Source organism: Siniperca chuatsi, linkage group LG21 (genome assembly GCF_020085105.1).
Source record: "Siniperca chuatsi isolate FFG_IHB_CAS linkage group LG21, ASM2008510v1, whole genome shotgun sequence".
NCBI classification, from domain to species: Eukaryota; Metazoa; Chordata; class Actinopteri; order Centrarchiformes; family Sinipercidae; genus Siniperca; species Siniperca chuatsi.
In genome coordinates, this window is record NC_058062.1 from 22,531,079 (window position 1) to 22,545,520 (window position 14,442).

A 14,442-nucleotide genomic window follows, 5' to 3' on the forward strand; every position below is an offset into this window, starting at 1 on the left:
TATTTGTTTTGTTAGACTAAATACACTTTTAATACACCATTAATGAAAAGTGTATCTGCTGGCTTGTGAAAGAATGATGCAGGCTGCTTTCAAACAAGGCCATCAGTTGCATAGTATGCAGTTACTGGATTTGAGTTACATTAGTAGAACAACCAAACCTTAAATTGAAAAGGTATTTGCCTGATTTTCTCAATTTTTGCATTTGCCCAGCTCATTAATATATGGCACAAGCACATGTCTCTTTGTACCGCAAGGGAGGCCGGTTAAAGCTCTCCTGCATAACTGCATGCACACAGCTTGGATGACAGCTCATTTCGGTTAATGTAGTAAAATGCATAGTAGATAACAGAAGGTAGAAATTGCAAATGTACCTTGACAAAAGAAGCACATTATCAGTAGATGTGTAACTATGTGGTGTTTGTTATTTAGTCCACCCCATACTTTCCAACATTACATTTTATTTGCTTAAGAGCTGCAGGAAAACTAATAATACATATTTGACCGGATCCATCATTTTTTGCAACATTTTCATCTTGCCATTGAAATCATTGATATATGCATGTGTGAATAGTCTACACACAACACAGCTTTACACACGATCAGTTCATTTCCATTGTTACCAGAAGTCCAAACCACTTACTGACCACATCTGGCTCTGGCACTTCTTGTCAACAGGCATGTTGGTGTGATGTTGGTATGAGTCAATGCTTTTTTCAAATGGTCTAGAACATCTGCAGGTACCAAAGCACAAAAGCCGCTGGTCATTAGTGCAAAGGTGGTCTTCGGTCAAAGTAAGATCAGTACAGGCACAGGTGGGCTAAACACTCTGAGACTGAAAGAGCACACAAATCCTGCCAATTTCAACATTATCAGTCAACTGTCAGTATTTATTTTACTGCTTACTTAAAGTTGTGCTGTACAAGGGTTGTAACAAAATGGTGTAGACCAGATGTAGACCAAAGACTGTAGACAGTAATAGATGTGACAGGAATTATTTACCTTAGAAAATGTACCTTAGATAATGTACCTTGGATTTGTTGTTAGTTGTTAATAGCTGAGAAATGCATGACTGTGCATGTCAAAGTTCATGATATGTAAACTTACATTTGAATTCTCCGGAAGCTCATTAAAAGCAAAAATACTGAAACAGCACAAAACACATTTGTGTTGAGTAGTAATCAAATTGTGAGTCAGGGTGCAGGAACAGAGCTGCAGAACACATTTTGAAATGTATGTTTTTAGGGTGAAAGAGTAGGGATGGGACCAATTATCGACTTATCAATTCATTATTGACAACTTTACAATATAGATATTTAAAATGACTTGATTTTTGCACATGAAAAATGTTTGCATGCTGATCTGACACTGTAAATTAAACCACTGTTAACTTTGTGTAATGAAAACCATTTAATTTAGTTATTAAAAACTAAACAGCAATTTTAAATAAGTAATTGTCATTTTTCTGTCTAATTAGGCATTTTAGTCTTTAGTTCTCCCAAATCAAAACTTTAGTAATTTAATGATAATTCCATGAGCTGGCCAAACTAAAAACAATGAAACTCTTGGCTACATGTCTTGTACAGTTACTCGGCAAGTAGCCCCAGAGGGCGCAGTAACGAACATCTATCAAGTAACTGTTGCTTCCAGATGGCCTTCATTTATTAGTAAGGTGTGGCATAAATATCAAATTGCACTTGAGTGGACAGTTACAGTAATAATAACAAAATCAACATATCAACACACTTGCCATCCTAGTATCTATCATGCCACCATGAAGTTCCAATAAAGTCTTAAGCTCTCCCAAACCAAAGCTAGTGAGTGCAGAGCTAGTGTTAAAGCTAGCTTGCTGGATCATGCTCAAAATGTGTTTAATATATAAAGTTTTTCCTTTTCAATAGTTATGTCCGTAATAAGCTTCCACAGAATCCTCATCTTCAAATCAGACATCTTGCCATTTGTCTTTGTAGACAGTGTAAACATTTCTTAGCCATCACAGAGGTCAATCTCAGACTCATACTCTGTATTTCCATTTTCAGGACAATGACAGTAAATATAACTTGTCACCACTGTTTATCCCATTGTTCTTAATGATGGACCCAACGGTAATACAAAGTTGACACATACTTGCACAAAAAATATACTCTTGCGCATTATGAAGATTAAAAAACTTTAAGTCAGTCTTAATGATGTGAACTGTCACTGGTGTCTAAAAGAGTGTATGTTAAATGTGTAATAAGTAGATTATTTCACTCAGGGGTCTGAAATGTCAGAAAATAATAATAACAAAAACAAAACCAGTAATAAATGCATAAGCTAATTCAGGCCCAAATTTGAAGCAAGTTCCATAAAACAAAATCATTTGAAAAATGCCTCTTCAATAAATAAATCATGTAAATAAGACACAAATTAATTTAAAGAAATAAATAGATTAATAAATAAATAAATAAATATACTGTACAATGAAGATATTCAGAACAACCTGTAAAATGGGCCTTCTTGAAACAAAAATGCAGACCAACTAAAAACATGCATGGTCTGCCATGTCCGTACAGTACACACTGAGTCAGTTTCAGTGTAGCCAGCAATCAGCTAGAGACAACCAGCCACATTTTATGTGCTGCTACGGATGCATTTGGCACAACCTAATACTGGCTGACACTGATCCAATCCCTTCAGTGGCTCACTGTTGGGCTCATTCATTTCTTTTTAATATCAGATGATCGTGGGAACGAAACTACTGGCATTTAAATTATTTGTTTTTACTTTGTAACATCAATAACGTATTCATGATAAATAAATACTTTGGTTTATGGGAAACTTACTTACTACTGTTTTCCTTCTTACCCAATGTCAGACACACTTTCAGATGCCTTTTTGTACCAGTGTTGAATACAAAGCTTAGCCTTGCTTAGCTCAGATTATGGATGTATATGGGAATCTAAGGTCTAAGAAAAAATATGCTTTATAACAACTTGGGTTTGCAACAAAAAAAGCAACAAAAGCATAGCCCTGAACAATGACAGCTTCCTTGATTGATGTTAATTTATGTTTTTGCTCACATTTTATATACTTCCAAAGGCAGTTTTGCCTTTAAAAAACAATTTGTGGATTTAAGTTTCACATAAACTCACTTCTCAGTTTGCAGATATTAGGAACATTAGAATGTAAATGGCGATTGTAATATGTCATTTACAATTCAAACATTCAGTGTAGTTAGACCAGCCATCAACTGTAGGGCTAAGGACTAATAGGAGCTGTTACGTGATCCCACTGACATCAGTTAATTGAGCTAAGCTAGGCTAAATATGAAAGGCCATTCATAAGATTCTCTGACTCTGGGTTAGTAGGAAAATGTGTAAATTTCCCTCAAACAAAATTATCTTTTAAAAACTGCCCCAGTACAAGAGCCCTGAGCTCCTACTCATTTCTGACCATGGCCTGTAGTGTAGACTGCTCTAATAACAAATACTGAAATCCCCTAGCCTCCCTTTTTACCTTTTGAGGTAACCTCATGTTAGCCAGGGGGTCACACAATGCAGCTTCAGGACCACAAAAGTTCAAATCAAATTCATCATTCTGATAAGACACAGATATGGAAAAAGATTGTGGTATCCCAAGAGGATGGGAACCTGTGAGTCACTTCACACACAGAGGAAGGGAGAAAAAGAGAGATCCATCCCTGTCACTCACTTCCTCAACTGCTTTAGTTGCCTCTGATTCCTGTTTCTCTAGCTGGCATTTGGTGTCTTTCTTTAAACAAGAGAAAACTTAACATTTGATACCTTCTGAGAAAAAGAATAGCAGTTATATTACACAGAGTGATGGAAATAGAAACGTCAGTACTCATGGTCTTGAGGACTTACATTTGTTTCACTTACCATATACAGTATGTGTGTGAGTGTGTTTACAGTGTATGAGCGCATGTGTGAGTTCCACCATATCAGCTCAAACACAAGTCATTATTTCCCCTTTCCTAATTCATTTACGTTGCATCTGGATCTGCGCATGTAACTCCCTTCAGTGTCCATTCAGCGAAAAGAAAATCATCAAAGTCTTTAGAGAAGCTCTCCTCTGTACAAAAGCCTTTTGTTGATTCTGAAAAAGAAACTTGCTGTCAGACAAGATGTCACACCAAGCTCTTCACTCCAGTATCTTCTTAAATGAAGCTCAAACGCCATCCCATCATCCTCTGGGTCAGGCATTTACCATCATCTGCCTTTATGCCTATCTGTCCATCTGTGGGTCAGTCTACTCAATGAGGTGTGGAGGAAGACGGGTAGGGGGTCAAGTAATGAGCAACCGTGTGGTACAGTAGGAGCAGTTCAGTCTCCTGGCTAGCATTTGAGAAAAGAGTGAGGAAGAGTAAGGAGGAAGAAGGTAGAAGTATGGCGATCGGTCGGTCGGTTGGTTGGTGGGATAGGTCAGTGGTCTTACTCAATGACCATGCAGTGGGGCAGGTGCTGGGAGTAGTATTTGAAGAGCTCGGCAGTGGCTCCAGGGCAGTTGGTCAGCTCCAGCTCCTCCAGCTCCTGCAGCTGGATAAGGCCTGATAGACCAGTGGTGGTCAGCAGGGGGCAGCCTGGGTGGACACAGCAGGAGGGACAACATTCAGCTGTGGGCTGGGTAACAGGTAAATAGGATGCTAATCCGGCCAAAAGGTTACAAAATGTATCTGCAGTGTATCTGCTGCAACTAACATTTTTTCTCATTAATGGTTAGTCTGCTAATTACTTTCTGATTACTTTCTCGATTAAGATATTCAGTGTGCTATCGCATAGACAAACAAAAGCAGCAAATCCTCACAATTTAGAAGCTGGAATTAGTTGCAGTTTATATTTTTGTCGATTTGCTAATTAATCAATTGACTTTCAGCTCTGAAGTGTATCTACTTTCTATGAGCAAATGTAAAATATTTGCATTTCCGATTGGTAACAGATTTTAAATTCAACTGAAGTTACAAAATGCTAATGTGACCTATCTGCTAAAAATAAAGCTTGTATTTTGAAAAATGTAGTTTGTCCTGAGTGTAGTGGTAGAGGAAAGCCCATGGGGTCATTAACATCAAAAGGGTTAATATACCAAATTCCATCACAATCTGATTATTAGATCAGCTAATGTGGAGCACTGTGGGTTTTAATAGCATCCCTGCAATGTACTGTACTCTTTGATTGGATTAAAATGTAAATATTTACCTAATGTCTTATAGTGTAAGGGTGATTGAAATGTGTGAAAAGTGTTGCAATATAGGGCCCCTGTAATTATTAAATGATGGAATATAATGGGTTATTTTAATTTTTTGGCTGCCAGGCCAGTGAAAATATACTAGGGGCCAGGAAAACTCTGATCTACTGGCCAAGTGGGGGAGGAGGAGTGCGTCATCAAGTGGGTGAATGTTATCAATGGTATCAATAGCACCTCTAATAGCTTGGCATGAGTGGTCTGAATACATTGAATACAAACTAAAATTTACATACGTATTGAGTTGAGATTCTCTTTACCATACATATATGTTCTTCCTTCTTAACTTACTGTGTATTACAAAGTATCTAATGCATGCGAGAACAACAAAGGTTTTTATATTTAAAACTTAATGTAATTATATTTAAACATGGGTTTCAGTGTGAATAGAATCTAGACAGGTCAAGACACATTTTAATACTAGTAAAGGCTTTCTGTGGGGAAAGACGGAGTGATAAATCATACCTGCAAGAGACAGTAGACGAAGACTCCTCATTCCAAACAAATGCTGCAGTCCAAAATCTTGCACCTGCAATCTCACACGAACAAGTATTCCAATTAAAGACCATCATTTCAGAAACCCTAAACATTGTGAGTGACAAGTTAAAGAGCAATTGTTTGTATCACTTTTATATCAATAAATTACTAAAACATTAAAGTTTAGGCAATTTTCTTGCAATAATCATCTTTATTCCTACTCTAGATGTCTATCTGATAGTGCTGTAGCTAAATTTAATTCGGTGCTATGTCTCAATATAACAGAGGACTCCTATGCTATTATCAGTACCTCCCAAATTGACCATCTTCTTGATAGTGCTGTAGGCACTATGTAATTTAAACATCTTCTTAAAAAGCCCACTCTTGATCCAGGGGTTTCAGCCAACTATAGACCTATATCTAACCTTCCCTTTCTCTCTAAGATCCTTGAGAAAGCAGTCGCCAATCAATTGTGTGACTTTCTAAATAACAATAGTTTATTGTCTATTGCTGAACTATTGCAATTCCTTATTATCAGGCTGCCCGAATAAGTCCCTTAAGACTCTCCAGTTGATCCAGAATGCTGCGGCACGTTTACTGACAAGAACTAGGACAAGATATTATATTTCTCCAATATTAGCTTCTCTGCACTGGCTCCCTATAAAATCCAGAATAGAATTTAAAATCCTTCTCCTCACCTACAAAGCTCTTAATGGTCAGGCACCATCATAGCTTAAAGAGCTCATAATACCTTATTACCTGACTAGAACACTGCATTCCCAGAATGCGGGGTTACTTGTGGTTCCTAGAGTCTCCAAAAGTAGAATGGGAGCCAGAGCCTTCAGCTATCAAGCTCCTCTCCTTTGGAGTCAGATCCCAATTTGGGTTCGGGAGGCAGACACCACCTCCACATTTAAGAGTAGGCTTAAGACTTTCCTCTTTGATAAAGCTTATAGTTAGGGCTGGCTTGGGTGAGTCCCACCACCTACTATAGGCCTAGACTGCTGGGAAACTTCCCATGATGCACCTCTTTCCTCTCTCCTTCTCTCCCTCTCCATCTGTATGCATTTTTATCCCATTACTGCATCTTCTCTCTCCCATGGTTTTGTGCTTTCTTGTCTCTCTCTTCTCTCTCCTTCTGTCGCTTTCAACAGGTATTTCTACCTCTGGAGCTGCAGAGACTGGACCTTTGGTTGTGGGTCACCTGCTGTCCCCATGTTCCTGCTCGACTACTGCTACTACAGTTGTTGTTACTGGCTTTATTATTATTATTATCATTATTATTCCTATGACCATCATTCCTATCATTATTACTTTATTAATATTAATATTACCATTACATTTTTACAATTTTAAAATTCTAGGTGAAATTTGCATTGTGCTTCCCTCTCCCCCGCCCCCTCTCTCTCTCTCTCTCTCTCTCTCTCTCTCTCTCTCTCTCTCTCTCTCTCTCTCTCTCTCTCAAAACCTAACATGGCAGCAGCAGATGGCCACCCACCACTGAGTCTGGTTCTGCCCAAGGTTTCTGCCTGTTAAAAGGAAGGCCACTGTCGCCAATGTGCTTGCTCATGGTGGGACTTGTTGGGTCTCTGTAAATAATATTATAAAGAGTACGGTCTAGACCTGCTCTATAGGAAAAATGCAATAAGATAACTTTTGTTATGAATTGGTGCTATATAGATAAAATTGAACTGAACTGAATTTAGTTGTCCAATTAAACAAATGCTTGCAGGTTGTAAAATCAAGTAGCAAACTCTTAACTTGTAGAGTGCTGCAATCTCTCATAGTGTACACCAAGTCTGCATTATAGTTTTGTACAATTGGTAACACACCAAATTTATTATACTTTTGCATTTTTCATTAGTTTTTATTTTTGTCATTTTGACTTTTTGAATTTCAATTTAGTTTTAATTAGTTTTTAAAGTGGGTTTGCTAGTTTAGTTTTTATTTTTTGAAAATGCTTAGTTTTAGTGTTAGTTTTAATTTGTAATATGGGGTATTTGTCAGAGGCAAGATTAAAAAAAGACAGAAAAGTATTGCGTAATAAAAACAATACATCATACAACAGTACAGTACATCCACTCAAACAAGGCTGCAGGCCCCAATGGCGTTTGCCCTGGGGTGCTAAAAGCCTGTGCCCCCGAGCTATGTGGAGTCCTTCACCATGTCTTCAACCTGAGCCTGAGTCTTCAAAGAGTCCCTGTTTTGTGGAAGACATCTTGCCTCATTCCTGTGCCGAAGAAGCCGCGTCCCAGTGGCTTCGAGGACTACAGACTGGTGGCACTGACCTCCCACATAATAAAGACCCTGGAGAGACTGGTGATGGAACAGCTGTGGCCAAGTGATCAGTCCCTGCCTGGACCCCCTTCAGTTCGCCTACCAGCCCTGGCTGGGAGTTGAGGATGCCATCATCTTCCTGCTGAACCGCATCTACACCCACCGGGACAAGCCGCCAAGCATAGTGAGGATCATGTTTTTTGACTTCTCCAGTGCTTTCAACACTGAGAAGCTGGCAGCGATGCAGGTGGATGCCCCCCTTGTGTGCTGGATTGTTTACTACATGCACTGTGTGTTGGACAGCGTGGTCAGCAACACTGGGGCCCCTCAGGGGACTGTCCTCTTTCCCTTCCTCTTCACCATCTACACCACAGACATCAGCTACCACACAGAGTCCTGCCACCTTCAGAAGTTTTCTGATGACTCTGCTGTGGTGGGAAGTATCAGTGGTGGTGATGACTCTGAGTACAGGGCTGTGGTGGGGAACTTTGTCTCATGGTGTGAGCAGAACCATCTGCAGCTCAATGCAACAAAGTCTAAGGAGCTGGTTGTAGACCTACGAAGGGCCAAGGCACCAGTGACCCCTGTTTCCATCTAGGGGGTCCGTGTGGACATTGTAGAGGATTACAAGTACCTGGGAGTACACATGGACAATAAACTGGACTGGGCTAAGAACACTTAAGCTCTTTACAGGAAGGGCCAGAGCCGCCTCTATTTTCTGAGGAGGCTGAGGTCCTTCAACATCTGCTGGACAATGCTGAGGATGTTTTATGTCTGTGGTGGCCAGTGCTATCCTGTATGCTGTTGCATGCTGGGGCAGCAGGTTGAGTAGGTTGAGGTTGAGGTAGCGGACGCTAACAGACTCAACAAACTGATCCGTAAAGCCAGTGACATTGTGGGGGTGGAGCTGGACTCTCTGGCGGTGGTGTCAGAGAGGAGGATGCTGGCCAAACTACATGCCATCTTGGACAGTGTCTCCCACCAACTCTATGACGTGCTGGTCAAACAAAGGAGTAAAAGACTCATCCCACCAAAAACACCACAGAGCGCCACAGGAAGTCATTCCTGCCTGTGGCCATCAACCTCTTTAACTCCTCACTCTAAGTGTCAGTTTATATGACCTTAAGTCACTAAACTGGACATTGGATCATTAACATCACTGTAATACTTGAAATAATTGTGCATTATTCACTGTTTAATAGTCCTGTGCAATATACTCTGTTTTCAATTTAAATTCCCTATTTATTGATATTTATTCATACTATTACTGCTGTGCAATATCCACCATCTCATAATCATTATTATGATATATGATTATATGATTATTATCATAATCAATAAAGTATTTCTGATTCTGATTCGTACTGCCTGGCTTGGATCTAACGTTAGCTTCTATTTCACGGGAGGGGGGCTTGTTGCTTACCTTGTTAAGTTAAGCAAGGTTAGCCTTCTTCTGCAATTTATTTCAAAAGGACTTTCAGATTTGTGATTTCTCCCCTTGAGAAATGTTTCACATATTTTATCACCTTCCATTACTACAAGGCACTTGCTTTTATACGTGACACAGTTGTATTCAAAGTAATCCCAAATGGGACTCTGGTACTTTCTTCCAACTTTCGCCGCCGCTGTGATGCCAGCCACGGCGTGGACAGATTGACAACATCGGACCGTGAGGTGTTGACAGCTGGCGTAAAACTGGCACAGCTAAAAAACTGGAAGATAGATTTCATGTCCACTAGGCTTGTATAGTATGAAATAAATTGACAAAGACAAAAAGGACATTTTCTCTATAATTTTAGTTTGTTTTAGTTAGTTTTGTAAACACACAATACAGTTTCAGTTAGTTATTGTTTCTTTGTAAAGCCTCGTTTTTATTTTTATTCCAGTTAACAAAATGTTTATTCACATTTAGTTTTCGTTATTTTGTTAGTTTTCGTTAACGATAATAACATTTCTCTTTACTGACTTCCTGTTTTGAAAACTGTTCAGACAGTTCTTTACCGACATGCAGTACAGCACAACAGACAAAACTATACATATTCACTATACATACATATATAGGATAGCTAAAGATATAGAAATACAACAGTGCTAGTCAACCCCGTCTTCTGCATTTGGCCACAAGTTCTCATTGAATGTTGCTGAATGTAGCACATTGCCGTCACATTTACAGGAATTTTGTGTTATGTAAGGTTGTGTATGTAAATTTAAGATTTTTACAATAGTCTGTAATAGACTGTAAATATAGAGTTTGTGTTCATGAATGTGGTCAGTGAATGCATTTTGTATCAAATCAATGAAAAGTGATCCATAGTTCAGTCCACAATGACTTCTGTTGTGCTGAAAAAGTAAACTGTGTGTTAGCAATTGTAAAAAAACAAACAAACTTAAGTTTTGTCAATTATTGTTGTAAGATAATGCAGTTCAGACTTTTCTGTGCTTAAACCAAATTACCACTCAGCAATCCTGGATGTTAAAAGTGATGGATGACAAGACATATGCAAGTTACAAGAGTGCTAATGGATTTTCATACCACAGAGAAATAAATACAAACCAATGGCTGTCTGGAATTATAGAAAAAATGATGTCCAAAAATCTAAAAGTACATAGCTTGCAATGTAATGTAATAATGGTCAGAACATGTTTTAATAAAACTTAACCCTAACCCTAACACATTGGCATGATCCTTTAAGCCATTTCAGATTTGACAGGTAATAAATGCACTTTAAAAATGCAGAATCCTCACAGCCCCCAGAGGCTACAGTGTTTATCATAGTCCCATATGAGAGTTGGATGGAACCAGCTACAATACTGACTATTTTGCTATTCTTAGAGCCTTACTTCAAGTTCGAGTAAAGTACAAAGTTTGTGATATAGTTGTGCTACAGGTAAGGTCATGACATCATGAAACTCAACAAGGTTCATCCTGTCAGTAGCATAAACATACTCAGCAAACTTCATGGCAATCTGCTTGTTGGATATTTATATTTCTTGCTAGAAGTTATTAGTTTCTCAGATATTGTCCATGTACATTGCCAAGTTGTTTTTCACAGCCTGTAATCTTGGTTGCTAAATGATAAATAGTAGAACATCTGCTCATCTAAAATACATCAAGAAAATCCAGTGTGGTGTAAACTCTTCCCATGCTTTGTTACATATTTTTGTGTGTGTTTTGTTACCTGACAGCACCAGCGCAGATAGAGGCTCCTTAATGATGACATGGTGGACAAGTAGCCCAAGCCAGTGTCTGTGATCCGCACACACCTAAAAGTAGACACAATACACAACATTACACCTGGGTAAACCATGACTTTTCCTTATCGACTGATGCAATAACAAACTGGTGGAAACAAAACATTCACACGCTCACTCTTTTAACAGGTTGCCATTTATGTACTGTAATTCCTATTTGCATAGTTACTAACATATATGCCAATACCAATATACACTCAATGGCCAATGTTATTATCTACTGTATATCTGTACACCTGCTCAGAAAATATCTAATCAGCCAATTACATAGCAGCAGCTCTATGGATAAAAGCATGCAGACATGGTCAAAAGTTTCAGTGGTTCAGCTCAAACATCAGGATGGAAGAAATGTCAAATACGCGGCTGTGGCTTAGTCCTACACGCTTCTCTGCGCTTCCAGAGCAGTTACCCATCCAAAACTCCTTACTGATGGTGTCTGCCCCCCGACCACTTAAATTAATAAAATCAAACGTTAACGGAAGAGGAGTTATACATTAAAACCTAAACAAAAACGCGGAAATAGCACAACAAAATAGGAGAATTAAATGTGGACTCTTAAACATAAGATCTCTGTCATCTAAAGCTGACTAGTGAACAATTTAATATCAGAGTATCATATTGACTTATTTTGTCTTACTGAAACCTGGCTGGGTCTTGAACAATATGTTAGCCTTAATGAATCCACTCCGCCCAGTCATATTAATACTCACATTCCTCGAGGTACCGGCCAAGGAGGTGGAGATGCAGCCATCTTCGACTCAAGCCTATTAATCAACCCTAAACCTAAACTATATTATAACTCATTCGAAAGCCTTGTTCATAGTCTTTCATGCCCAACCTGGAAAACACGACAGCCAATTCTATTTGTTATAGTGTACCGCACTCCTGATCCTTATTCTGAATTTTTATCTGAATTGTCAGAGTTTTTATCAAGTTTAGTCCTTAAAACAGATAAAGTAATTATTGTAGGTGATTTCAATATTCATGTGGACGTTGATAATGGTATCCTTAGTACTGCGTTTATCTCATTATTAGATTCGATTGGCTTTTGTCAGAGTGTACATAAACCCACTCACTGTTTTAACCACACCCTTGACCTTGTTCTCGTATATGGCATTGAAATTGAACATTTAATAGTCTTTCCAGAGAATCCTTCATTATTGGACCATTATTTAATAAATTTAGAACTCCTATTACTGGACTACACTCCATTAGGCAAAAATCTGATAGTGCTGTAGCTAAATTTAAGGAAGCGATCTCATCTACATTTAATTTCGTGCTATGTCTCAATATAACAGAGGACTCCTATGCTAATTTCAGTCCCTCCCAAATTGACCATCTTGTTGATAGTGCTGTAGGCTCACTGCGAACGACACTCGACTCTATCACCCCTCTAAAAAAGAAGATAATGAAACAAAGAAGGTTAGCTCCATGGTATAACCCCCAAACCCGCAAATTAAAGCAAACACCGCGAAAACTTGAAAGGAAATGGGGTTCCAACAACCTGAAAGAATCTCGTTTAGTCTGGCAAGATAGTCTTAAAACATATAGGAAGGCCCTCCGTAATGCCAGAGCAGCTTACTACTCATCATTAATAGAGGAAAATAGAAACAACCAGGTTTCTTTTCAGCACTGTAGCTAGGCTGACAGAATCACAGCTCTATTGAACCATGTATTCCTATAGCCCTCAGTAGTAACGACTTCATGAATTTCTTTAATGATAAAATTTTAATTTTGTTAGAGAAAAAATTCATCAGGTCCTGCCTTTAACTGGTGCTGACATCTTCAAACACAGAAACAGCTGTAGAGCCTGATGTGTGTTTTGGCTACTTTGCTCCTGTCAACCTTCTTCAGCTGACTTTGACGATTAATTCATCTAAGCCATCAACCTGTCTCTTAGACCCCATTCCATCTAGGCTGCTTGAAGACATTTTATCCTTAATTAGCACTTCTTTACTGGATATGATCAATCTTTCTTTATTAACAGGCTATGTACCACAATCCTTTAAAGTAGCTGTAATTAAACCGCTTCTTAAAAAGCCCACTCTTGATCCTGGGGTTTTAGCCAACTATAGACCTATATCTAACCTTCCCTTTCTTTCTAAGATCCTTGAGAAAGCAGTTGCCAATCAGTTGTGTGACTTTCTAAATAATAATAGTTTATTTGAGGATTTTCAGTCAGGTTTTAGAGTGCATCATTGCACAGAGACAGTACTGGTGAAAATTACAAATCACCTTTGTGTTTGTTGTTATGTGTTCGCAAGTCATAAAAGATATATATAGTCTCTCTCTCTCTCTCTAGGTCGCTGTCCCTTTATATTGCATCGCTTTGTACATGCCCAGCAAGCCGGCCAAGTACGGAATCAAGTCCTGGGTGGCCTGCGACACAAAGTCCAGCTACACCTGGAAGATGCAGATCTACACCGGGAAGCCCACAGCTGGCGGAGCCCCAGCCGCCACCCCCGAAAAGAACCAGGGGATGCGCGTCGTGCTCGACCTGATCGAGGGCCTGAGGGGTCCCCGCAACGTCACCTGCAACAACTTCTTAACTTCCTACGAGCTCGGACGGCAGCTCCTCCGCTGGAACCTCACCATGGTCAGCACGGTCAGGAAGAACAAGCCTGAACTCCCGCCCGCGCTGCTCGCCATCAAGGGCAGGGTGGTCCACTCCTCCCTTTTCACTTTCATGGGCACCACCACCCTGGTCTGCTACATGCCCAAGAAGAACAGGAACGTGCTACAACAGGAACAAAGGCGGCGTGGACAACCTGGAGAAGGTCATCGCCACCTACAGCTGCAGGAGGATAACTGCCAACTGGCAGCAGCAGCAGCGGCAGGACCTGCCGGCCGCCTCCTCTTCCACGGCCAACAAGAGGAAGAGGTGTCAGATATGCCCCCCTAAGAAGGACAGTAAAACACACACCATGTGCCGTGGGTGCAACAGGTACGTGTGCAGAAGCTGCACACTGCTGTACTGCCCCGTGTGCACTGAGGCTCTCTGTGGGTCAGTCTGAACCGAAGGACACAGGTGGCGCTACAGAACTCCGAGGCCGCGGGAGGGTTAAATGTACATGACAAGCAACCGCACGTACATTGGTGTTGGGAAAGGGGGGCGTTTTTAAAATCCATTCCCAAGCGCACAGCACCCCATGGGCGAGGAAGCGAATCACACAATAAAGACAATAAACACACCACAGA

The 14,442-nt window shown here is 39.9% G+C and overlaps 1 protein-coding gene across 2 annotated transcripts in view; it reads right to left on the reverse strand.

The window, feature by feature from the left end:
• Positions 1-438: 438 nt before the first annotated feature.
• The window catches only part of fbxl16 (F-box and leucine-rich repeat protein 16), a 52,684-nt gene continuing 38,680 nt past the window's right edge, over positions 439-14,442 (reverse strand). Inside the window, exons 5-7 of one of the 2 annotated variants that reach the window (XM_044182151.1) lie at positions 11,172-11,256; positions 5,704-5,767; positions 439-4,579 (exon numbers count right to left, since the gene is read on the reverse strand). In XM_044182151.1, the coding sequence (XP_044038086.1) occupies positions 4,431-4,579; positions 5,704-5,767; positions 11,172-11,256 (298 nt within the window). In that variant the 3' untranslated portion in view covers positions 439-4,430. Of the gene's footprint in view, positions 4,580-5,703; positions 5,768-9,769; positions 10,333-11,171; positions 11,257-14,442 lie in introns of those variants that run through there. The other variant, XM_044182150.1, reaches the window with a different exon arrangement.